Raw genomic sequence first — 26,825 nt, 5'->3', positions numbered from 1 at the left:
TGTTATCTAATCTTGCCGCAGTGATATAGTGGGTGTTTTCCCATGAGTTCACAATACTCGTTACAATAAAATGGCAGTATGCAGTTTCATAAGAAGAAAAAAAATCGGCAGATCACACGCATTGTGGGAATCGGTTTCATGCGAAGCAGTCAACGAGTACCTGTATACGCTGCAATTTTTTGGCTTAAAGTCAAGCGTTACGAGGTAGATCAAGATGATTTTGTAAATGAAGTAGTTGTGTGCACATCGTTGGCTTACCAGGCACGTCGGCTACGCTGGTGTTTAAAGGGGTATGGTAGGGTAGATGGACAAAAAGAGCGATTTTTTCATTTCATTACTCAAAAATAATACACACTCTGAGGAGTAAAACCATGCATTATTGGCGAGCGCGTGGGAGCACTCGAAGCCGTTTAGAAATGGCGCCAAAAACCGGGCTTCCTGATAATTGCAAGGGCTTGATTACACCTTGTTTTCCATCATCGTTTCTGCGTGCATGTATTTTTTATAATAAATATGGCCAGATCGGTTAAATTTATTCATTTCCTACCAATTTCATAAGTTCCGATTGAAAATTTTGCCAGCAGTAATGCGTTCGTAGCGTAGTCACTGGTTTATGTTGTGAGCACTTTCCGCGCATGTTTTTAAACATAAAGGCGCGTTTTTTCTCACGACCAGTTTTTTGAAAATTTTCGAAACTTGATGCACCTTTTCTGAAAAACTATCCGACCGATTGCGCTGAAGTTTTCTCAGATTATACGTACATCCCTTACAAATAGCGTGCACTTGAAATTTCGAAGAACTGTTTAAGTTGTAATTAAGAAAAACATTATTAATGGGAAAGTCTCTCTTACGGCACGTGACATGTGACGACAATATTTTTTTTCTTGTGAGAAAAGTTGGAGCCCGGCTTTAGAGCTAAGGGTTAATGCCACTACCTTGTAGACTTAGCGTGCCAGATATTTCACGGTAATAGTGTTTTTCGTTTTACACTCCACTATAAAACTTGGTACTTAAACACAAAATAGGAACAAAAGCTACAGGGTTGAAATCGCACAAAGTGAAGGTCGAAATCTTTCCTGTTGAGCACGCAAAACTTCACAATAAAATATGAAAAAGTTTCCGAGATATAAAGCTGAAACCAAGATGACCCGTTTGGCTACCCCACCCCCAACTACGCGTTTTGTGTACAGGCGTCACAGTACGAGTTGTGATGTCGCAGTAAAACTTGGCACAAGCGTACACTGCCATCGGGCGTCACACCATGTGAATTTCATAATGAGTTAGTGGTTTAAAGCCGGCCACCCATTACAAAAGGCACACACATTACTGCGCGTATTCCCTATAGAACACGCTTACATCGCAACGTCGAAAAAGCGTGACGCGCGCATTGCTGCTGGTTTAAAGCACGCCAATCATTACAAAGGGCACACTCATTAGTGCGCGCATTTTCGCACACACACGTAGTGGGTACACTGTTGTCATAAAAGTGCTGTTGAAGTAGGCGGAAACCTTACCTTTACTTTAGGTATGTCGTGTTTGTGTGTGTGTGTGTGTGTGTGTGTGTGTGTGTGTGTGTGTGTGTGTGTGTGTGTGTGTGTGTGTGTGTTGTGTGTGTGTGTGTGTGTGTGTGTGTGTGTGTGTGTGTGTGTGTGTGTGTGTGTGTGTGTGTGTGCGTGTGTGTGCGTGCGTGCGTGCGTGCGTGGCTGGCTGGCTGGCTGGCTGGCTGCGCGACTGAACATAATGACAAGCGAAACAGAGCGCGATGAGGATGGGCAGGGTATGTAACGAGAAGGCAAGACAACCGCTGGTCATTAAGAGTAACAGACTACATTCTAAGAGTAGGCAAGCGCGGGAGGGGGAGGCAAAAAGTTAGGTGGGCAGATGAGGTCAAAGAAGTTTGCCGCGATAACGTTGCCGCAGCAAGCACAGGACCGGGTTGATTGAAAAAAAAAAAAAAACTAACAGAAAACATGGGATAGGCCTTGCAGCGGGTGTAGCTCTGCTTATGATGATCATGAAGCCTTGCGTCCTGGAGTGGGGGCTGTGCTTTCCTGTGAACACGTTTCCAGCGTACGATGACCACGGCTTTGCCTATACACTGAAACCTCGATATAAAGAACATGGATATAACGAATTATCGGTTATAACGAAGTAAATGAAGAATAGTCTTGTCATAAACAGAGTGTAAAAAATAAACCTTTATAACAAATTTTCGGATATAACGAAGTTATTTTCGTGGCAGATGTGACTTTGTTATAATAAGGTTTGAGTGTACCTATTGAACAAAATCATTTGTTTGTCGTACTCAGGATCCGTACGCTTCCAAGTGATCACGATGCCAGTGTCTGGCGAATTCGAAGTGTGTGAGGCTGGCGCTGTGGTAGCGAAGGGTCGCATCCGTGCGGCCGAAGAAGGCGAGAAGCTGCTCACTAGGGACCCACCTGGGACACCCCTCGAGGAGGTCGACTACGACCTGGACACTGCGGACGTGTACAAGGAACTTAGGCTTCGGGGCTACGAGTACTACGGTGCCTTCCAGGGCATCCTTAAAGCCGATATCAACAGTAAGTCGCATTCGGACGGGTCGGACGGGTCGATGGATCGGGAGTCGACAGACTGTCCTCGAGGACAGCGGGGCGAGCTTGCTATGGAGCGAAGAAATTAGGATTAAGAGTGGATGGCGGGTTAAAGATTAAAATGGACTTGTGGCAGGTATTGGATAGTTTAGGGTGAAAAGAACAGAGTTTGGCAGGTCGTAAGAACGAAGGTCAAATAACCGGTCACAACTTACAATTATTACTTTAACCATACATCTTGGGCCAGGAAATGAGAAATGCAGTAGGGGAAAGAGAGAAAGAAACGACGCCTTTATGAGATTTGCAAATATTGCAGCTATTAGCTAACATTAGTAGCTTGTGGACGTAAGACAAGCTGCTGCTGGTGATGATAATCAGTTAGTATACAGCGAGATGACGTCCAATTCGCGCACTCGCTTGCAAGCGCAGTAACGGACCACCATCTTGCATTGGACTAGGGTGAAGAAGTTAGTGGGGATAAAAGATGGGGATATTTCAGCCCCATCCGAAATTGCAATGAAACAGTAATTGCTAGCAATATATGAGGACAAGCCTGCTCACTCTCGTTCTCACACACGTCCTCCTCTATCAGAGCCGCACGGGAAGCTCAGGTGGGAGGACAACTGGGTGACCTTCATCGACTCACTGCTTCAAATGTGCATACTGGCTGAGCCACTGAGGACCTTTATGCTGCCGGTGAGGTTACAGTCGTGCACGATTGATCCCGGAGTTCACTCTAAGGTCGTGGACAAAGTCGGAGACTCCGGTAAGTCTGGTGACAAGTCACCAACATGTACATTCGATCACAGATACATGTATGCGACAACTTCATACGGCTAACCGAATTTCATGGCAGTGAAGCCAAATCTTCTCGCCAACCACTTTCCATAAATGAATAAGCGTACGTTTTGACTTCAATATAGCAACCTTGCAAACAAAGACAAAGTTCTTGTATGCCTGTTCAGAGATATTGTTTTTCATTCGGTCTAGCAAAGCTATCAATCAATCAATCAATCAATCAATCAATCAATCAATCAATCAATCAATCAATCAATCAATCAATCAATCGAGAGCCTTGCTCACAAGTAAAGCTCACGAATACGTAGGTATACATTTATCTTGTCTTTGAATACAGTCCAGGCGAGCTGCAACTAACGAATGAATCAATCACTCAGTCTTTGTTGTGCTTAGGGTAATTTGATATTCTATTCAAGTAGAAATAAACATATCCCTTTCAAGGGTTTAAAGGAGATCTGTCACCCAGAACATAGTAAGGTCGGATAACTTTGTGGACCAATGTGAACTGACCCATCGCCCTATCGTGCGAAGCTGAAGGAACGAGCTCGTCACTTTTAAGCTACGCACATATGCTTCATTCGATGTGCATATCACCAGCCGCGTAACGTGTCTTCGTGAGCCCAGGACCGGTACCTGACTTGTGATTTTGGCCTTACCCGCCATTCGTGTACGTGCAGGTGTGGACGCCGTCTACTGTCCGTGCCTGAACACCTTCCGCGCCGGCGGCGTCGAAATACGAGGCCTGGACGCCACCGTCGCTCAGCGGCGCCCCGTGCGGCAAGCGCCGGTACTCGAGGAGTACCTCTTCGTGCCTTACGAAGACGACGACGACGCGAGGCTTGAGCGAGAACAAGACGTACTAGAGTACGTCGAGGTGTGTTGCGGGGTCGCCCGACGCTTGCTGGAGTCCAGTGGCGAGTGCAAGGCTCGCGTGAACGAGATCATGAATGGCTACCGCGCCGTCTCTGCGGAGCTGCTCGACAAGTACACCGAGAACCTTGCCGAAAACCATGGCCTTCTGCAGGTTCTGGTCACCGTTCTAAAGCAGCGCAACGATTTTGGCTCGCTGGCTTGTGCGGTCCAGTCAGCGTTGCTCGCTTCCAAGGAGCTGATTGAGAGGGACTTTCTGAGTACGAGCCTTCTAGGAGAAGAACCCATGCGACACCTTCTGGATGTGGTGCTTGAGAACACGAGCTTCAAGAAGGTTAAGATCCTTGAGTTGGCCACTGAAGGAAGCACCTCCCTCCTGGCGCCTTGGGTGTCTTCTCTGTTATTTCTCTACAACGTGATCTTGAAGGCTGACTATACTGTTGCTCACCCTAACGCGGACACTTTAGCCCAGGACCAATTGCCGGAAGGTGTCACCAAACTCCAATGGGACACTACTTCCGTCACGGAAGGAACGTTGCCCGAAGCCGATTTGGTCGTCGCGGCTTGCGGTGCCACGGCCAATGTCGACGGACTGGACACATTGGCCCAGACGGCGTTCTGTCAGTGCAAGGAACACGGCTTTGTTCTAATCTGTCATCGCTCGGCGCTGACCGCAGCCGAAGTGTTCCTTTCGACGGTGGGCGGTGTTCCGCTCCGTGTTCACTCCGAAGAGTCAGTGAGGTCGGCGCTTGAAGCTCGCGGTTTGCTATTGGTGGGGCTCAAGTCGAACAACCTGTCGTCCTTGCTGTTGTTCAGGAAACGGACCACCGCCTTGGACGTCACTAAGCAGGAGGTGGTTAGGGTTAGAAATGTGGCTTTCGACTGGGTGGAGACTCTCAAGGAGAAGGTGATCGAGTACGACGGTAGGCCGCTAGGAGAAAACGTCTGGTTGCTCGCCGAAGACGTCGGCGTCAGCGGCATAGTGGGTCTGACCAACTGTCTCCGGCAGGAGACTGGAGGACGTCACGTCAGGTGCACAATCTTCTCATAGTTTTTCCTTCTCTAGTTAAGGGTGAGCAAGGCCGGGTGGTCTATAGAGTTGCAGTATGGGTGCCGTAGTAAAGGAAGCGCCGTGGAAGACGACATGCAGACAATTAGGTGGTGTGATAAATACAGAAAATTTGCAGGCATAACTTGGAAGTGGCGATTGCAGATCGCTAGGGTATAAGCATTCGTGCTCTAGTTGGATATAAACTGCAGGATATATGTGTTGTACTTGGATGTAGGATATGCTACCGACGTCGGCGCTATGCGCGTGTGCTCTCTGAAAGTGGCGAAATCGGCGTAATGTGACGCTCTTGTTTGGCAGGTGCGTATTCGACGCTAGCCAGAAGGAGTCAAGCCGCGTCTCCGACTTCAGCCCCGGCAACGAGGCGTACAAGCAGCTCATGGAACGGGACCTAGTCATGAACATATACCGCGACGGACATTGGGGGTCGTACAGACATCGGTCCACGAAGTGGAGTGAGTGTGTCCTCTTTTCTCTCCATCCTGCCCATTGGCTGTATTGAAACATTTACGTTTCAGATACAAACACCACACGCACATCATATCAGGAAAGCTAGCTGCGTCATGTCTTGTCACCGGCTTACTTAAGTTCGGTGCATGACCAAGAACTACTATAATGATTAGTCCGTATGCCGATGTCCTGTTACAGCAGACTCACTTTGGGCCTACCTCCGCCCCATTAGAATTCTTTGTTTTGTACGTTTAAACCAGCCGCGGTTGTCTAGTGGTTATGGTGCTCGACTGCTGACCCGAAGGTCGCGGGTTCGAATTCTCGGAGGCGAAATGCTAGAGGCCCGTGTACTTAGATATATGTGTACGTTAAACACCAGATGGTCAAAATTTCCGGAGCCCTTTACAGCGTCCCTCATAATTGTATCGTGATTTTGGGACGTAAAACCTCATCAATAAGAGTTTTGTGCGTTTACACGCACACAGGCAAACACACACACGCACATACGCGTGGAAGAGTCGGACCACAACCAGGATGCACCCTTGACCTATCAGTACTGAGCTATAGAGAAGTAGCCGTGGATATTCAATTTGCGAAGTTCTACTGCGAAGGCAGTGGCACCCCCTGCGCATGCTGTTGGTAATCTTTCTTACGCATGCTGTGCCACAAATTTTTAGGCTACATTCTTTCTATGGACGCACTGTAGTATGTACTGCTACTTCCAACTGTTCCCGCTGCTTGTAAGTGCGTAGCACTCTAGGGGACCGGCTTGTCATCCATCCACTCTTATGTCACATGGCCACACAGTGGTCGATACAGGCATAATACAAGGCTAACAATTCTCAAAACTGGCGCGAAATAAACTGACAAGGTCTAAAATAACGTAAGCTACAAAAATACCTGAATATGATCGCAATAATTGACCTAATCGATAAAGACGATCCTGAAACATCAGGCTGAGTCCCATGCCACTCAAGAGATGGTGCCGTGGCAAACCCGCAATAACCAAGGGAGTCGCTCGTATGCCCATGCCACGAACTTTCTCAGATTTCACAGATGTGGAGCTGCACTAAGCGCAGGATGTAGAACTACACCAAGACTCAAACACGAACGACATTAGCGCAGGCTTTAGCGCGGGATTTAGTACTACACAAATACCTACGCAAGAACCACATTGTTAACTGTGCCGCAGACGGAGTAGTGACGAAGGAGACCCCGTACGCCTTCCTCGGCGTTCGGGCTCCCGGTGACCTGTCGAGCCTGCAGTGGTGCGAGTCTCCGCTGGGCTACGCGCCTCCTGGCGGCAAGTCTGGCTCAAGCGGTACCGTATGCGACGTCTACTACGCTGCCCTCAACTTTCACGACGTCCTGCTGGCCACTGGGAAAGTCCAGGTGGAGCCCAGGCATGGTTTGTGGGCATTCTGCTTTTTTTTTAAAGAGTGAACGCTGATACGAACAAAAATAAAGAAACTGTGGCAGACACACCAATGGTACGAAGACAAGAATTAGCGGAGCTGGTACTCACTCTTCCTCCTTTCCCTCCTCCTCACCCTCCCTTTCAATTCCCACCCCTTGCTATCTATACTCTACATTGCTATTCTATGCTTCACCCTTTGCCCTTCTCGTTTCCTTCCTCCTGACCATCACGTGACTCATTCTCACCCTCACTTCCCTTTCCCAGCCATTCATATACCATATTATACAAGGCTATTCTATGCCACACCCTCTCCCTTCCTTCTCTCCGTACTCTTCAACCTCACTTTCATTTCCCACTTCCTTGCTATGCTATACTATGAATTAAGCACTGCACGGGCTCGGGCCTACCCGAAAACCCGGCCCCGGCCCGGCCCTTGGTGAAGTAGTTTTCATGGCGGGCCCGGGCCGGGCCTGAAGCTACGGGCTTAGGGTCGGGCGTGGGTTTGAGGTGGCGGGCTCGGGTCGGGCCGGGCTTGTGCTTTGCTCAATTCTGAAAGGGACACTAAAGCGAAACAACGAATCGGTTTAGACTGATAAAGTGTACTCTAAGAACTAGAATGTCATTAATTTCACCATTGTAAGTTTATTAATGGAGAAGGAAATCATGGACAAAGTTCCATTTCTAAATTTCGCGCCGAAATCTCCGCGCATGACGACGTCATGGATTCAAACTATATTTGTCGTATTTTGGGGAGACTGACACAACAAAATTTCCTGAAACTTGGTATGTTAAGTGTACGGCCCCCTCAGAGGTCAGTGTACTTCATTTTTACCGATTAGAAACTACGTATGCGCCAGTGTAACGTACCCCGAAAATTCCCAAGGCAGATGCGCGCCTTGCGCCTAGCGCAAGCAGTGCAAAAAACTTTAGCGCGGCAGGATATGTGACGTAACAGCGCATGGCGTGCCTAAAGCCGGAATCTCTTGATAATTTGATTTTTTGCACAATAACATGTGAAGAAATAAAGTACGAACTATGCCACAAAAAACTCAGACTGTATATACTAGCAGTGGTGTGATAAATGACAAAAATGCTACGACAAATTGTTTTTTCTCTTCATTTTGGCTGCTTAAACGTACTTCCTAAAGTACACGCGGTGCATGCGGTTCGCTATAATAATTAAGGCGAAAACCTTAGATGCTTCATCAAACGCGAAATTTGACTATCGGCGTTTCGCGTCGGGGTCGTCTCGCGTTCTGCGGCGTCGGGAACGAGTGATGCAGAAATCATCATCACAAGATGACATCTCGATGACGTCACAGATCGCCAGAATTTGTGACATGTCATCATGACGTCACTGTGACGTCACGTAACGTCATCACATCGCATCGTTGATTGGTGAAAGGTGGTCCGATAACGGAGGCAATGAAAAACCAGGTGAGGTACGTGCCTCCGATCTTGGAGGCAATGCGAAACCACGTTAGGTGCATAAAGCTTTCGAAGGGTGGCGGTGCAGCATCAATACATTGGCTGAGAGGGAAAAGAAGATGGCTTTGCCTTCGACTCGTCTTCAGTGAACGTATAAGGGACCCTGTGAGTTTTATCTAGTTTAGTGTAATTACAAGAAAGGTAATAAATTTGGCCGCACCTATAGTGCCGGCAGCCGGCATATTATCCCGGAAAAAGTTGCCGGCAGTTTTTCCCTATTGGATACCCATTACCATGTGACTTATCTGCCGGCACATTTCCGGTGAGCCTGTCGTGCCGGCAATACATGTGCACGATTGTGCATGATGCCCGTGTCACTGAGGCGCTTTGCCTGGCTTCGAGAGACGTTTCATCGATGGTTTTCCACGAACGAGACTACATTATTTTCCTGTTGCTGAGTGAAGGCCCTCTGCGCCCTTCGGACGCGGAAAACTAATCGTGGCTTCGCCCACGCATCGCGAGTGCGGCCATTTCGCTGACGCTCAATGGCCGATTGGCAGGGTTTCCGTCACGCGCTACTGGCCGCTGTCGCGGCCACTCGCTGTTTATCCCGTGCGCCTGCCCCTTCGGGGCAGGCGTGCGGGCTGGTCAACTTGAGGAGTCAAAGGACGTCCGAGGCTGGCATCTCCGGTATCGCGAGGCCGCCAATCCATCGTCAATTTGACTGTTACTGCAGGGAACGTGCACTTCTTGTGTTACCAAGTGGCAGCGACCAGAAAAAGAGCCACGTTCACGTGGAGCGCCGTTACCGACTATACGTGCGGACAGCCGATGGCGTAGGATCCGACACACGAACAAAAGGTCGAAAGGGGCCGTCCCGCAGAGGTCACGTGGTCGCGGGCGGCCAATAGGAAGGAACTGCCGGTAACCGGTCGACCGATATAATTGACCGGCAGCCGGCAATATAGACACTACCAATAAATTTGGCTTTCTTACTCTATTTCTCTTTCTGAGGCAATGTGCCACTATGCTGAAGACAGGCGCTACATATCCAGAAGGGTGCCCGATCGGCTTTGTCACTAGAGCATGCTGTGCATTTCAATAGAGCGCGCAATGAAAGCAAGGTGAAGAGAGTGTTCCGTTCTCTGTCTTCTCAGTTTTCATTGCGCTCCCTATCGAAACTGAACTCGTGCTGCAAATCAATTTCCTTGCTACAATATTTGCTACAAAACGCCTGTGATGATCGAACAACCCCGTAATATATTGGCGAAGGTACCGGGTGTCGAACCCGGGACTTCTCGCACGCATGTTACGGGGCTGTTTTGAGTACACACAAGATGTATTTATAGAGAACAATTGTAAAGAGAGTCAAGATGACCGACCAGGACACTGCGCACCAGTGAGCTTCTCCAGCTCTTCGTATTCCTTCACTTCATCTCTCCGTATCAATACATATTCTTTTTTAGGGGCGAAGCTCCTTAAGGCGGCACCCGTTCGTCCCTCGTAGTCGTCGTCGTCGTAGTAGTAGTAGTAGTCGTAGTCCGTAACAAGTCTTACGCTTTGACCTCCAAGGTGGTGCCGGTGGGAGATTTTTCCTGTGCGTTGTTGAACAATAAAAAATTCGCAGCGTGCGCGTTAACTAAAAGCCGAATTCTTCTGTCTCTCATTCCCCATTAGCAGCCATTGGCATGTTCCAATAGGAGACGTTAGTAGAAGTAGAAGTGTAAGTGTTAGCTAAAAGCCGACTTCTTCTGTCTCTCATTCCCATTAGCAGCCATTGTTTACCTCCAAGGTAGTGCCTGGTGAGATTTCTCCTGTGCGTGATTAAACAATAAAAGTTTTGTTCAAAACGCCGTTGATTGATGAAATAAACCAACGAAAGACGCCAGATGTTTTGTAAAAGCAAAACGAAAGAACGCCAGATGTTTCTAAAGCAAAACGAAAAGACGCCAGCTGCTTAACGAAAGACGCCAGATTTTTCTAAAGCAATGGTTTTCTAAACAATGAAAATTCACAGCGTACATTTAAAATTAAAGTGAGCTGCAAGTCGTCATAACTCATCGAACCTTTAGTATAAACGCGCCCGATCTCACGTCGGTGATGATGTACTGGGCAGAATTCACAGAAGATTCACGGTTTGCCGATGAACCTCCGCAGCTTCGCCCACTCATCATCATTCACTCCGTGGATATGCTGTGATTTTTTTTTTTTTTGTGGCCTCCTACTCCAAGGGCCTTTCTGTCCTCATTCCTCTTCCCCTATACAAAGAAGCATGTAGGAGCCTTTATATACGCTGGCAGAATTCTCTGTTCTTCAATAAAGAGCTTTCTCTCTGTCCAGTGTTAAGGTTTATTTCCATGGGACTTTCTGGCGGGCGTCCACATGCAGGGAGCCCAGCAACTCGAGACAGCATCCTGGGCATCGAGTTCTCGGGACGTGACCCCCAGGGTCTACGAGTCATGGGCCTCGTGACCGGCGACGCCCTGGCAACCGCGGTCACCGATGTGGACATGATCTGGGAGGTCCCCGACTCTTGGACGCTGGAAGAGGCCGCCACGGTTCCCGCCGTGTACACGACCGCCTACTACGCGCTTCTGGTACGCGGCAACATGCGACCTGGCGAGTCCATCCTGGTCCACTCGGGCAGCGGAGGAGTCGGCCAGGCGGCCATCTCCATCGCCTTGTCCATGGGTTGTACCGTCTACACGACCGTTGGTAAGTGCCCGTCACACTTACGTTCACCGCTGCCATAGGCGTGCGCTGTGTTCTCCATTAGGGGTGGAGGGCAAGTTCTACCGCAGTGCCCTCCCCTACCTTTTTCGTCGAGTCCGAAAGGAAATACTATTGTGATAGCAATTATATGGACACTCTCGGCTGTGCGGTATCGCCCGCGAGATTGCCCGCGAGATTGCTAGGGGTCTTGTGTGACGCCAGTCATTGTAATTCCCTTCATTTACTCACTTGAGTGTCACGTGACCTTTACAACAGAGCTGTTACGGTCGAGATTTGCCGTGTTTCGTATATAGAAAATGATCATCATCATGAACTGGCACGCGCTCAATGACCGCCCAAGCATTCTGTACATATGGTTAGCAAGAGAAGCTGAAACATGGCATCGATGTTTGCCGCCCGTGTGTTCCCTTATTAGATGCGAAGCATCTTATGGCGGAGTTCAATCCGGTGGTGGTGTGTGGCGTGACCACTTTTACTGCGCATGGGCAAATTCTCTCCATACGCCCCTTCTCAACTCCCCCTCTCGAGCTCTTCATTCTCTCCTGCGCAACGCCGCCATCAGCGCCAGCGCATGCGCGTCCCTTCCCCCTCTATCTCCTCTCCTACGCTCCCCCCTTTCGCGCGCCTGTCGACCGCGTTCTCCGCTCGACCTGTGAGAATTAACGGCCAGGCTAGAGGGAAGACAAGACGTGCGTAGCGTTCCTCTTCGCGTTCCACGACGCGAGGTCGGTAGCATGCCCAATGAACGCCAACGGAACGCGATCGTGCAAGTGCTCCGGATTCGCATCGCCTCATGGTCTCCTTTAGCGGGAGACGATGTAATTTTTTTAGTGGATCATTGTGGTGAGTAGTGGAATTTGCCCAATTTCTGGGACACGTGCGCGCTATACGAGAGTGAATGCAGAGCCAACTAGAGTATAGTAAAGCAAGTGGTGGGAAAGGGCCAGGTGAGAAGGCAAATTTCGCGCAGCAGACTTGCGCACTAAGCTGCGCAAGTCTGCGCAGGAACACACGGGCGGCAAATTTGTGACCGAGTTTTATAACTAAGTTTTCTTTTATCGTTCGTGTTCCGGCGCTGGAACAAGAACGCGAAATCTAGCCCCGCCGTTCCTTATGTGTCTTATATAATAGCCTTATATATGTAGCTATACGTGGGCTATACGTGGGTATAGCTATATATGTAGCTATAGGGGGGGGGGGGGCGAATGTTCATCGCGGCGCCCCCTTCCTATTATAAAGGTATGGGGCAGACTTTGTGCCCCCCCTCTTTTTAGGTGACTAGGGGGGGCGGCCGCCCCCCTGTGCGCATGCCTATGTGCACGCACACACACCCACGCGCGCGCGCGCGCACACAATATTGCACCTTATTGTTTCATCACTTATTATAAACTAATGTACTAAAGTGTCTAAGGACGGCTGAGTGCGACATGGTACAGCTAAATGTTAAATGAGAATTCGCGATGTGTCTATGATAGCTTTCTTTTGTCTTACCTTCTATCGTGCAGGGAATGAACAGAAGCGCGAATACCTGAAGCGTCGGTTCCCCCAACTGGAAGACCGACACTTCGCCAACTCTCGCGACGTGTCCTTTGAAGAACACGTCCGGCTTCAGACCAAAGGACGGGGTGAGTGCACTGAAACGTTGAGTCCTTCAGCATCTAAATAAGCGAGGCGGTAAAAGCTTTCTTCGCAGCGTCGTATTCTGCCTGCAAACCTCGTGGAGCGTGCGAGAGCATCTTTGATTTGTGTGGCCCTAATTGTTCTCCACCGCTGCAAGTCATCATCGCAATATCATTGTTTTTAGAGCGAAGCTGTTTTCCTCTAGCCCATGCGTTCCCAGATGAATGGAGAAGGAGGTATTTTAATCGGCTCGCGTCCGTGTGTAGACACCGTATCTATAACCGCTTAGTACCTAAGAAAAGATGCAAGCTCCGTCCACAGCCGTCGCTCTCCCACCTAGAAAGAATTTGCATAAATGCCCGATCCAGTTGGAATTGCTCAGTTACATGACGTCAAGCGCCTCTAGCGTGTTTCAAGTGAGTGACTTTGCATACAGGCCCACATTCGTTTCACTGGTTTTAAGTAAAAAACGTGAGCTTCCTGGCAAACCTGTGCTTCTTGGCAAAGTTCAGCAAAGATGGACCGCTACCAACTTTGTCCCAACATTCTATCTAAAAAAAATCACATAGTGCCATATGCATTTCCCTAAGACGACTCGAAAACGAGAGCTATTTTCTTCTCCCTTTTCTTTTCTATCGATTGTATTGATACGCCTCCCCCCGAAAGCTTTCGGCACCTCCCGTGTCCTTGCAGTGGCTCCGGGATCGGCCCACCCGGTGACCAATCGAAGATGCTACTTGAATAACAGAGAGCTGAGCTAGTTGGTAGGTATCCATGTTAAAGAGACAGGGCGTGCAAACACGGGCACACGGGGCAAGTCAAGACACCACAAACGCGTTCGCGGTGTCTTGACTTCTCTCTTGTGCCCGTGTTTGCACGCCCTGTCTCTTTAACGCGGATGTAATTTGACTACTTCATCATGCGATGTCATGGTGGCCCCACATAATTTGGCGACCTGTGACGTCATAACGACGTCATAGCGTGATGTCATCACACGATGATAATTTTTTGCATCCCTCGCGTTGACGCTGATGTTCGCTTTTCGCGTTGGATGCGACATCTGAGGCTTTCGCCTGAAACAACCTTGGACACTATTCCTCGTCGTAGGTGTGGACCTCGTCCTGAACTCCTTGGCCGAGGACAAGCTCCAGGCTAGCGTCCGGTGTCTGGCACCCCACGGACGATTCCTGGAGATCGGCAAGTTTGACCTGTACGAGAACTCCGCGCTGGGCATGTCGGTGTTTCTAAAGGACGTCGCCTTCCACGGCATCATGCTGGACAGCCTGACGGAAGACGACCCGTCCGCGATAGAATACAGGGGCCGCGTCGTCGATCTCATCCTTCAGGGCATCGCTTCGGGTGTCGTTCGACCGCTGGATGCCATCCGCTTCACGAGGGACCACGTCGAGGATGCCTTCAGGTTTATGGCGTCGGGGAAGCACGTGGGCAAAGTTGTGATCCAGGCGAGTCCAGCTACCCGTACGGGCACCGTGCACTAGCAAAAGGGCGCTACCTTACACTCCAAGAGTACAAAAAAAAATGTCTTTTGACTCTTTTGTTGAGAGTTCTGGCTTGGCACGTATATGACACTCTTTAAAGAGACACGTAAACTCCCTTCGGAGATCACTATACTCTCTTCCGAGAGTCGTGTGACCCACAAGAGAGTTAACGTGCCTTTTTAAAGAGAGTCATATATACGTGGAAAGTCAGGACTCACCGAAAGGGGTCACACATACTCTTTTTTGTTTTGTCTTAGAGTGTATCTTTCACTTATTAGCCCAGTTTCGTCGACATCGGCCGGTAGGACTGCAAGGAAAGGTGTCACGAGATTAAGAAAGGCACGAAAACGTGCTTTGTGGTTCGTCGCTCATCGCAAGATGCGCATGCGCACTAGGAAACTTCGAGATAACGGACACTTTTGCATCTTGGTAAGAAATACAACGCAACGGATAATGGTATCGCGTTTGCCCAGTTTTGCTACCTTTTCTCACTACGCGATGCGTTCTGGCGCTGCTGTCGCAGAAGGAAGTTGGAGTGCATGGTGCCTATGGTCACGCCGTCTTCGTGCGTTTGGCGCACGTTTCACGAGTGCCGCGTACGGAGAGCACATGACAAAATGCAGAGTGTGATGGGCAGTCCGTCTGACCTGAAAGATATATATTGTTGCTTTTGAATTAATGTTCGGAAAAAAGGCTATTTCAATGCAAGAAAAGAAGGCATATTCGCGAATGAGGCACATAAACGGTATATCAAAAAAAAGGTTTGACGGCAACCGGCTTGGGCCGGAAATATATTAAAGCGTTTATATTAATGTTAACACTGGTATTCGATGCAAGAACAATACATACGGGAATGCGGCATGTAGACGGGTTTTCATAAAATTCAGAGCTATACCCGCCTAGTCCGGTAGAATTCGATAGCCTTCGTTATAATGAGAGTAAATAAAAAGCACTGGAAGTATAAGGAAGTATAAGGATATCTGGAAGTATAAGGATTGAGGAAATGAATATCCAACCAAAAATGGACGAACTCACGAAACGGTGAAGAAGACAGTAAAGGACGTGCCTTCTTCACTGTTTACTGTGTTCTTCCTCAATGCAATGCACCAATTGGCCCAAGAACGTGTTATACTAAAACGCGGCCTGAGGAAAGGTGGTGCGTCCTTTAAAGGGGTACTGACACGAACACTTTCAGTTGTCGTTTTTTTTCCATCAAATGAAAAACCAAGCCCTCAAGGACCTAAAGAGTGTACTGGTAATGGGAGTGCAAGAAAAAAGTAATTACAGTATGTTTTTAAAACCTAGTTTCAGTTACTCCTGTATCCTGACGTCACAACACGGTATGAGCTTCTCCTGGCATGCTCGCGCAGGATATCGTGGCGTTTCCACGGCCTCTCCGTTTCATGTCTGCGTTGGTGACGCACAAGCAGCCATTTTGAATGTTTTTCGCGACGCACGCAAGCGACCATATTGAATGTTTTGGCGCTTGACGTCGTTACAACTAGCGATACTCGAGCGAGAGGTCACCCGAATTGGCACTGTAGCATGAAGTCACGACAGTGTTGATGTCAGCAGGTGGGCCATGCGGAAATTAACTTTAATGTCAAAATGAAATGTCTTATCAGCATTCACTGAGCTTTAGACTTGCTCAGAGACCTTTCTGTATACAGGAGATTTGTACGGCAGAGTAAAATCGGCTTCGGAAATTGGCGTTAGTACTCTCTTAACAATCGCAGATCCGGCCCGAAGAAACGGAGTCCGTCTCGACGCCGGCCTCGCCACTACCGCTGGAGGTCGTGGCGCGGCCCTACTTCTACGCTCACAAGTCTTACGTGATCGTTGGAGGACTTGGCGGCTTCGGTCTCGAGCTGGCCGAGTGGATGGTGACCGGTCGCGGATGTCGCAAGCTTCTCCTGACGTCGAGGACCGGAGTCCGAACCGGGTACCAGCGGCTATGCCTACAGCGGTGGCGTCGCGTCGCCGACGTACTCGTCAGCACCGCCGATGTCTCGACAAAGGAAGGAGCGCGTCGAATCGTTGAGGAAGCCGCAGCAATGGGTCCTGTCGGCGGAATCTTCAACTTGGCCATGGTGAGTTCAGCGTGAAAGCTTGAAAGCGAGCGGCTTTTAACAGCGAAGCGTTTGTTGATAAACCATTCGCCGTCCGCTGGTCGCTCAGCGCTGGCTACGAGGTTTTGATGCGTTGTCTAGCAACGCCAGACAAGCCAAGGGAGTGGCGAAAATGATGCTCGATGGAAAGGGTGAGGCTCGGCGGAAAGCGCGTCAAAACAGAGCTGACTGCAAGAGTGGAAACGCGTGTTAGAACGCAGCTGTCTGCTAGAAATAGGCTCACAGAGGGAGTATGAGGCGGGCGCCGGTTAGCGTTCGTTCTTCCAGAATGGAGAAGAGTAATCGCACTCCTCACCCCATACTTGCTGCCTTCCTGCGAGACACTGGGCTGTTTGACTCGTAGTGACAGATCCGTACATTTCAGGAGATGCTCAGGGGAAAAAACTACCGGCCATCCCCATAGCTTAACATAAGGCGGGAAGCAAAGAGGATATGTTACAACACGTAAATACTTGGAAATATTTGCAAAACATAGAAATACCTAGAAAAACTTGCGAAAACATGGAAATGCATTGATCTGACGAGGGGGAATCAGTTTCACTGTTTCGACGGCTTTCGCGAAGTGCAGCTGGCTGCATTTCTTTAAATGTTTAGTATTAAAAATGTCAAAGTGAAAAACGAGGTTAAAACAAGTTTTTCGAGCGACAGCTCGGTGTTGTTTGCTACTTAGAGCCAAGACTCTACTACCTAATATCTCGTAAAGTCGTTCATCATGTCACAATGACCCTGAGCTGCCGGAGCTCAAGGGGAACCCAAGGCACGCCCGGGCGGCCTTGGCAAAAGGAGAGCCGCGTGGTTCAAGGCGCGAGCCAGACAAATAGGAGGACGCTCTCTTGCCTCTCAGCCAGCTCGGACGCTACAGCCGCAGCTGCCCCTCTTTCGTTCCTCTCTCGCTCCACGTCACGCCACATGATCCGCTGCGGGAAGGTCTCGCAGCTGCACTCGGAGCTACGCCGCTGCGGTATACGACGTGACTAGGCGAAGGTTTAGCAAAAATAAAAAAAAAGATAAAAATGACGTCAGAAGCGGAAAGCACGGTACGAACTTGCGTCAATCCAATAAAAAACGATGTAGGTATATCTGATTCTTGATTATACGTTAATATTCGATCGCACTTCCAGGCGCGTTTTCGTGGGGCGTGTTGCTGGTATGACTAAGCTTATGGACATGTGTTGTGAAATAGCCCTCTGAGTCAGTTTGGCGAGTCCAGGACTTCTCAGTAGCGTAGCTAGTCTCCTACTGGCTTAACGTCAAGGACGCAGAAATGAACAAAGATCGAAACTGCGCCTTTCTTTCTTCGGACCAGAAGCCCAATTGTTGCGACGTTAAGGCGCAAGTGCATAGATATCCGGGCGCCAGAGTGGCGTGAGGAGCTGCTGCACTCATTTGTATTGCCATTTGTCATCGGCTACCTAAGACTCACAGTCATTGCGCTCTTTGGCCAACAATGGCCCTTGCGCCAATAAGTTCCATCATCCATCAATCATTCAGATGGCTGTAAAAATGCCTAGATGAGCAAAATAACAAGCTACATAGAATGTTTCGCGTGTAGATAATGCCCGTTAATGGAGTCTCGGACGGGAATATATTGCAGTAAATCTCAGCTTTCGCAATTTTCTTATCCGGTGACCGCAGGTACTTCAAGACGCCCTCATCGAGAACCAATCAGCGCAGACCTACGAGGCGGTGTGCAAACCCAAAATTCTCGGCACGCAACGCCTGGACGAGGCGTCCCGTACGCTGTGTCCCGAACTCGATCACTTCGTCGTCTTCTCGTCGCTCGCTTGCGGTCGTGGCAACGCCGGCCAGACAAACTACGGGTACGCCAACTCCGTGATGGAGCGTGTCTGCGAGCGCCGCGTGGCGGATGGACTACCAGGTGAGTCCTCCTTCAAGCCTCCAGCTCAGTATGATATATATTGTTAGCCCTTCTAGAGATGCGTAACATCCGCGATTCTGCGTGGAGTCACGCAGGCTGAGAAGGCTAGTTGGCTTTGGAAGGCTTTGAAGAAGATGCAGGGTAAGCAGACGGCGACTATTGATACAATTCGAGAGCTCGAAAAAGGTTGCAATCATCGTGCGAGCAAGCAAACGAGGTTCTCTTGCAGCGTCCGCTCCAGGAAAAGGAAATCAAATATCCTGGGCTCCTTGGCGGGCACATAGTAAAGACGTTACGCTCATAAACTACTCGGTACAGCTCACTAGAACTTACTCGCCAAAATTCTACTCGGCCTGTCTCACTGGTACTCGCGGTCAGTACGAGTTTGGGTTGAGTGAGTGAGTGAGTGAGTGAGTGAGTGAGTGAGTGAGTGAGTGAGTGAGTGAGTGAGTGAGTGAGTGAGTGAGTGAGTGAGTGAGTGAGTGAGTGAGTGAGTGAGTGAGTGAGTGAGTGAGTGAGTGTTCTGGCTTAAGAGTGGTTATGTTTGCCGCTCTACCCACCTGACATATCACAGCGAAGAGGATTCATACGGCTAGGTTCTGGCGGATCGCGTCCGCGGACAAAAGACGCGTAGGACAACAATTTTCGGCGAAGCGGATTAAATGGACTAAACCAGTGTTTTTGCGTCAGAAAATGAACATGGCGTAAAAGTAAACATAAAGATTAATGATTTCGCCGACATGCAGAATGACGTGAATAAGATTGTCTCAAAGACAAGATCACTCGCATAAGAAATGAACGTCATGCCATTTTGTGCTTTTGAAACAAAGGGCATTCTTATATACCACAGGATTTCATTTTGATACCGCCGTCGATAAAATAATACAAGGTCTTTGAGGGCGTGTCTCTTTATTCGCTCAATATAGTCAGTAATGATATAGCTATATTAACTATACCAGGCCAACCATAGCCGCAGCTTCGCTGGCTTCTATCTTCACAGTAGTTGAGGTGCTCAATTTATTTTACGTTTTTCAGGCCTGGCCATTCAGTGGGGTGCCATAGGCGACGTAGGCGTTGTCCACGACATCATGGGCAATGACGTGGTCGTCGGCGGATCCGTGGCCCAACGAATCACCTCCTGCATGGAAGTGATGGACTGCTTCCTCAGCCAGAAGCACCCGGTCGTCTCGAGTTTTGTCAAGGATGACTCGTCCTCCCTGAACGACCACACGGGCAAGCAAGACCTTCTACTGAGCGCCGCTCACGTACTAGGTGAGACGCGGTGGCTTATATTTGTTCAACATAGCTCTTAAATGCAGCGAAAATTCAGGCTCGTTTTGACAAAGCTGCGTCAACCTTCGCATTCATGCAAAACATCATAATGCTTAGCGTGTAGTTACATAACCTGTGCTCTTACACAACCTTTGTCGCGGGGCGCCTCCGCTGTCGCCTCGTTTTCATCCAGGCATCAAGGACCCTTCGAGTCTGAACCCGAACATCAGCCTCGGTGAGCTGGGCATCGATTCGCTCATGAGCGTCGAGTTGAGGCAGCTCTTGGAGCGGGACTACGACCTCACGCTGTCCATGCAAGAGATACGGCAACTCACCGTCTCCCGCTTGCGAGACATAAGCGAAGGGAAGGTTGAAGGATTCGCCACATCACCCGGAAACGTTGCCGACCCTGGCGGTGAGAAAGGTGGGATGAACAGCTGTATATATAAAATTCAGATCGCATAAACAAAAACAAAAAAATGCGGCCAGCTCTACCTCGCGAACACCGTCGTAACACCGCGGCTGTTGCCCCACTCGTGAGGCTCACCCTCACCCACCTTTGCGCGCCTCTCATTGGGTCACCCTTTCCACCGAGCCTCACTCTCGCCCATCTTTGCGCGCCTCTTATTGGTTCGCCTTTCCACCGAGCCTCACCCTCGCCCATCTTGGAGCTGCGCAGCCCTTCCCCTTCCTGTCGAGTCCCACTTTCGCGGAGTTTTTCAATCATACCCGTCGCGAAACTGCGTTCCGAAGCCCGGACATGCCATTGGCAGATTCTGCGGGAGTTAGCAGATTTTCGCGCCACCTGGGAGCGGCAATACAAAGCACTAAAACGCCGCTGCGCCGCTGCAAGTTGCTAAACGCGGCACGCAGCGCTGACGTCGTTGCGAGCGTTTATTAGTTCGTTTTTTGGTCAACAGATGACGCGACAATCAGCACACTCCCGCAATTGCGGCCGATGGCGTGTCCGGATTTTGATACATGGAACCTATGGGAAGTTTCTCAGCTCGTATGATTGAAGAACTCTGCCACTCTCGCCACACCACGAGGGCACGTGGCCAGCGCTACACCATGAACGAACGGGGAAGCCTCGTCTAAGAACGGCTTCGCTGTTAAAATTGCAGGTGATCCTAATCCTTGACTTAAGCGTCTGGTAGTGGGACTCGCACATCGGCGTACGCGTGTGCCCTGGTGTATTATTTTCTTCAACTGTGCGTTTCGTGGCGCTACTGAAGCGGATCTCGGACGACACCTAGAAAGAAGGGCGTGGTTGAGATCTGCTCCACCAGGTGGCACAACGACCCCAGCTGCTCACAAGAAAACAGCCTGGTCTTTCAATGGACTTGTATAACTAATTTACATAAATTATCCTGATAGTCATAGGGTTCTTATCGTAAGCAAAGTTATGCTCCGATGTCATGTGCAGCCACTATAACTCTTAATTTGAATCAGAGCCGTCGATTTCTTACCAGTTTTATTTTTTACTAGGCTTTTTATGAACATTCGGCAAACCGGTAGTAAGCGCTAGAAGGAACAACAGGGGTGTCACTCGCTGTTCGTGCCACTAATGGCGAGTGGTAACATGTTACATACATACAGTTGCAGACATCAGTCCGCTATGACTCGTTACACTCGCAGGTAACGCACCAGGCGTGGTGGCCCGGTCGAAGCTCATTGAAAACGTGATACCGGACCGCGTTATTGTCGAGATGAACGGCATAGATGGGCCGACGCCGCTCTTCATCATGCATCCCATCGAGGGTCACGTGGGGTTGCTGTCCGAGCTGGCAGCACGCATGCGCGTGCGTGCCGTTGGTGTTCAGTGGACGCCCGAGGTCACCACTCACAGCATCGAGAAGATGGCTGCCGTCTACGTGCAGGTTTGTAGCCTTTTTGCGCGTGATATTCTCTATCGCTATTATACATTTATTTGACGTTTCATACGATCGTTCTCGGCTCCAAAAATCGGAAAAATGCAGATTTACGAAATTCGTTGCTGGGCTAGTTGGTTCATAATCTTATACTGGATAGCTCGAATCCGACACAGGACAAAAAAAAAAAGGAACAATGATGCACAGGAGAAGCGCCATACGACCAATTCGCTTAACATGTCCAATCGATGGTTGTACACATGCAAGAAGAGCGAGCACTTCCGTTGCAAGAACTTTCTTTCGCAGGCAAGACGACAAAAATCTGGGCCGATGAGATGATTGCACAAAGTGGTTGATGATGGCAAAAGACTGTACAGAAGTAGTTACTTAAGGCACAAATAGAAGGGCTCGTAGTGGAAGTAGCGCTGGCCCTGTGCATTTGTGACAGTTATTTGTCTAGTGTCGAATTCGCGCTATCCACTATTAAGAAAAAAAAATGCAGCCGTGCGCTCGCAGTATATTCTCTAATGTATTTGTACGATTAGTTTCGGTTGACAGGATGTGTATGCGTGTTGTGACGTCAAGAGGCAGAAGGTGGTCACGTGGTAGAATAAAAGCGTGACGTCTTGTCGCTTCCTCGTTCGAAGGGTGCGTTCAAGCTGTTACTTGTTGCGCAGCCTGTTGTCGCTGCACACGACCAAAACACACTTAAGGAGCGAAAGTTGTACTGAGCGATGTCTCCCAAGGTCATTCATGGCGTCGCAATGACCGCCGCAGCGCGAGTGTGGAAGGCGTGACGTCATGTCATGGGATCCGCTGCGGAGAGACGTCTCAGCTACGCTCGCTCGGCGCCTCATCGCTGCTGTACCACGTGACCGCGGGCGAAGGTTTAATGGTCGCGCCTTTGTAAAACCAAGCCAAACACACATTTGGCTCGTAATAACTAGGTTTCCAAGAGCTAAACCTTAGCCAATTTTTTCCTCATCAGGTTAATGGTAGGCATCTAGACGTGATTCCTGCTTGACAAATAATCTGAAAAATACGCCAAAAGCACGTAGTTGTTATCGAGGGACATCTAGCACAGAAGCTGTTTTTTCTAGGCCTCCCGCATATAATCGTTGCATGTATGTAACGGAAATTACGTCATCTCTTGAGATGGCGGCATCTTGCGGCTTGAAGACCTGTCTGCTTCAGGCTAAGCAGGCAGTTTGCCTCACGTACGGGAGCATTTTGCCACATGTACGGTGAAAATTGCCCCACCACGGTGGTCTAGTGGTTATGGCGCTCGACTGCTGACCTGAAGGTCGCGGGATCGAATTCCGGCTGCGGCGGCTGCATTTTCGATGGAGGCGGAAATGTTTGAGGCCCGTGTACTTAGATTTAGGTGAACGTTAAAGAACCCCAGGTGGTAGAAATTTCCGGAGCCCTCCACTACGGCGTCTCTCATAATCATATCGTGGTTTTGGGACGTTAAACCCCAGATATTATTATATTAAAAATGAAAGTTCGTTGATTCGATAGGATAGAATATGACTGAGGCAGCTATCGCGATATAATTTCTGAGGAAGTTCAGGTTTTCTAATCTCAAACGAGGGACTCCAAGACAAACTCGTAGGCCACTGTTAAGGGCCTAGAACAGACACAAAAGCGACCACATCACGGACGTCAGCGATTCTAATTAGCTGGCGCATGTACACAAATTATCCGTGTTGGACAGTGGCACCTACTCCAATTATATAGTGGCTGTCTATTGTAGCCGTTCGGGAGTTCTGCTCAATAATGGACCCGCGCAATCATATTCCTACAGAGGCTTCGCGAGGTGCAGCCGGTAGGGCCGTACCACCTGGCAGGATACTCCTTCGGCGGCATGGTGGCCTTCGAAGTAGCCGTACAAATACAGGCGTCCGGCGAATCCGTTGGCAGCCTGATATTCCTAGACGGAGCACCTCGTTTTCTGGACCTGTACACCGCACAGCGGAGGCATCGCTCGGATATCAGCAGGGAGGAACACGAGACGAACATCCTGGTTCGGTTTGTCTGCTTGTACCTGGACCTCGACGTTTTTCAAGTGCGCTAAGTACAATTGTAATTCTTGGCCTACTTCTGCATCTATCTATCTATCTATCTATCTATCTATCTATCTATCTATCTATCTATCTATCTATCTATCTATCTATCTATCTATCTATCTATCTATCTATCTATCTATCTATCTATCTATCTATCTATCTATCTATCTATCTATCTATCTATCTATCTATCTATCTATCTATCTATCTATCTATCTATCTATCTATCTATCTATCTATCTATCTATCTATCTATCTCTTTGTCTCTGTGTCTGTCACTGTGTCTGTCTCTGTACGTGGTGATGGTGTCGAAGTCTGGAGTTTTGATTCCCTTCTGCGCACAGATAAGGCATCAGCTGAGCGAGCACTCCAGCTTCGAGGCCAAGCAGGAAGCCGCCATCGACATTCTCCTCAACGCCTGCAGCCACGACGAGGTGCAACCTTCCCGTGACGCCCTGGGCGCCGCCATGCGACTCTTCTACGAGTTTAGTCGGGCAGGCAGCCTCTACCGTCCCCAGAGCAAGTACCGCGGTGACGTGCTACTCGTTAAGCCAAGCCTGCTGCCCAAAATGGCACCGGACCTGCCGTACGACTACGGTCTGTCGGAGGTACGAGTGGTAACTAATCGAGCCGGTTGTCTCTGTACGCGCCAGATTGCCTCCACGCAAGAATCATTTGATGTTTCTCACTAGTCGATCCGCAGTGGCCGCCGAAATACGAGAGAGTCGCAGCACTCGGATCGCGTCAATCATAATCTGCCAGCGGAGAGGAAAAATGCTGAGCGGGGAGGAGAATACATATAAGTTGTTTGCGCATGCGTCACACGAACTGGCATGGAGGTAAGAAAGAAAAACTTGGAAGGAGCGCCACGTGATTCGCTAGCCTCGGCAAGCCAAGTTCCTCTGACAGTTCGTTCACACCTGCGACTAGCACCGGTCGCGCGACCAAGTGTCATGAACGGTCGCAAATGGCCGCTTTGGTCGCAAAGAGACTGCTTCGGCTCAGTCACTCGCAGCCCGGTTTTACAGTTGTGCGACTGAGTCGCAAACCTCTAAACCATTTAGATGCGTAGGAACAGGACGCCAGCTTATTTTGCAGGGCAGTAGCAATGCGAGGAGACATGCATTCTGCGTTGCAAGCAGGTGTGAACATCGGTCGCGTAGAGTCGCTTTTTGGTCGCCAGTTGCAAATGGTTGTGCGACCGGTGCTAGACTAAGGTGTGAATAAGCCTTGACACCACCCCTCCAGACCAGCTCGTGGTGCCTCCTGGGTGGTGGAAGTTAGGCCCTCTCAGCGCCCACAGCCAACACCTTCCAGAAAATGGTTTTGTATGTTGCCACAGCAGACGCAACCAAATCAAGCCAACCAATAGTAGCGCTTGCTTATCGCTTGACCACGGCCTATTTCTCTCTTAATTTTTTTATGACAAGGCTTCAAGATTGTCACGTGACGCTGCCTCCTAGTTTTTCTTTCCTCCGTGCGAACTGGTTCCGAACACGTTTGGCATCTTCAGACTTGTATGTCACCTGGCATCCGAAGCAGCTGTCTCTCAGTGAGCGCAGTATTGCGTACCTATTTTACACGAAGACGGAAGTGACGTATGTTTATTTTCTCATTACCTCCTGTTTCCAAGCCTCGGGGCTATTTCTGTTGGAGCAATGCGGTTAGGGCGAACTAATTCCAAATGATTATGGGGAATAGAGCCTACCCGCTCCAAGTCGACCAGTGAAAAACGGCATCATTTGACGTGATGACGCAAATGATGTGAGTGTTAGGGATCTTTTAAGCTCGCTGAAGGGCTTACAGAGATCAATATCTTTGTATATTTGCTCCAGGCTACTATGTAATGAAACGAACAGACAATGAAACTAAGGAAGTTATAGGGGACGTTACTTGTATTTCGTGACTGCATTACAGTAACGATGACATAATTGGAAAAAAATTTAAAGTGGATGAAAAATCAATTTGCCGTGGGTAGGTCCCTGCTTGCGGCAAGTTGATTTCTCGTCCACTTTAATTCCATTCCATTTATGTCATCATTACTCTACTACAGTTTAAACGTACAGGCAACGTGGCCCCTGCCTTCCTTATAGCTTCAAAGTCTGTTGGTTTCGTTATGTTGCGTCTAACAAAAGAAACGAGCCCTGGATCGATCCCAAGCTACTGTGCTCACTCACGGCAGTGTTGTCGACGTCGACATATTTCTAAGCTTTTCTAACATTGAAACAATTTATTTTCTCTTCGGCGAAGCCGAAAGCCATGTTCTTTTTCTTCTCAGTCGATGTATTGACTCCGCACCCTCCTAAAGCTTAATGCACTTAACGAGGTTTTGCACGGCCTCCTGAATCGGAGGCATTGCAAGCTTTCTGCACCTCACCTGGTTTGGCACTGCTTCCGTGATCGGGCCACCTTTGAAAGTCACACATCTTGGCGATCTGTTACGTCATAAGGTGACGTCATCATGTGCTGATTTTTTGCATCACTCGTGTTGATGTCGCCGCCGGTCAATTTTTGCGTTTGATGAGGCATCTAAGGCTTTTGCCTTAAGAATGTTAAACAATAAAGTAACGTCCAATTACTTTCAGAGCAGCGGACACCGTTGTCAGTCTCTGAATTAGTGATCGTAATGCTCCGAGTTTTGCGTTTTCGAAGCTTGCTTTGAGAAAACGCATGACATGGCTGCAGGTTTTTATGTGCTTTCTTTTTTAATCTCTCTTGTTTTTACTAGTGCTGCGAAGGCAATGTCGAGGTCATCGTCGTGGACGGTGCTCACGAAGACTTCATACTTGGACAAGGCGCGCAGAAATGCGCAGACATTATATGCCGCCAACTGCAGAGGTAGCGAGGAGCATCAACGAAGTCGGAGCAACGAGTGAAGGAAACAAAAAATAAAGGAAAAAAAAGTTATGCTTGAAAAAATATTTCCGCACTGGCCGTCATTTCTCAGAAAGCTATTAAAGTGGACAGCATAGTGTCGCTTCTTTCCTTCACTCTTTTATGTATACATACATATGTAATAATAAATACCTTTAACACACGTGTAATATACATTAATACACATAAATGTAATATTAACTGTTTTGTATACTATATATGTAAAATGCAAATAGCACACAATGAAGTTAAACAATGAAGTTTCAATTCA

At 49.0% G+C, this 26,825-nt stretch overlaps 1 protein-coding gene across 1 annotated transcript in view; it reads left to right on the top strand.

Moving 5' to 3' along the window:
• The window catches only part of LOC119400146 (fatty acid synthase), a 69,753-nt gene extending 43,220 nt beyond the window's left edge, over positions 1-26,533 (top strand). Inside the window, exons 13-28 of the mRNA XM_037667126.2 lie at positions 2,310-2,564; positions 3,169-3,342; positions 4,052-5,276; positions 5,614-5,768; positions 6,956-7,171; positions 10,997-11,323; positions 12,847-12,966; positions 14,069-14,424; positions 16,197-16,550; positions 18,225-18,468; positions 19,504-19,740; positions 19,934-20,164; positions 21,379-21,620; positions 23,419-23,679; positions 24,025-24,288; positions 26,409-26,533. Of these exons, the coding sequence (XP_037523054.1) occupies positions 2,310-2,564; positions 3,169-3,342; positions 4,052-5,276; positions 5,614-5,768; positions 6,956-7,171; positions 10,997-11,323; positions 12,847-12,966; positions 14,069-14,424; positions 16,197-16,550; positions 18,225-18,468; positions 19,504-19,740; positions 19,934-20,164; positions 21,379-21,620; positions 23,419-23,679; positions 24,025-24,288; positions 26,409-26,522 (4,775 nt within the window). The 3' untranslated portion in view covers positions 26,523-26,533. The remainder of the gene's footprint in view (positions 1-2,309; positions 2,565-3,168; positions 3,343-4,051; positions 5,277-5,613; positions 5,769-6,955; positions 7,172-10,996; positions 11,324-12,846; positions 12,967-14,068; positions 14,425-16,196; positions 16,551-18,224; positions 18,469-19,503; positions 19,741-19,933; positions 20,165-21,378; positions 21,621-23,418; positions 23,680-24,024; positions 24,289-26,408) is intronic.
• Positions 26,534-26,825: the final 292 nt, after the last annotated feature.

The sequence above is a fragment of the Rhipicephalus sanguineus genome, chromosome 7, assembly GCF_013339695.2.
Source record: "Rhipicephalus sanguineus isolate Rsan-2018 chromosome 7, BIME_Rsan_1.4, whole genome shotgun sequence".
In the NCBI taxonomy this organism is placed as follows: domain Eukaryota; kingdom Metazoa; phylum Arthropoda; class Arachnida; order Ixodida; family Ixodidae; genus Rhipicephalus; species Rhipicephalus sanguineus.
Note: the sequence above shows the minus strand (reverse complement) of the source record. Positions and strands in the feature narration are given on the sequence as shown.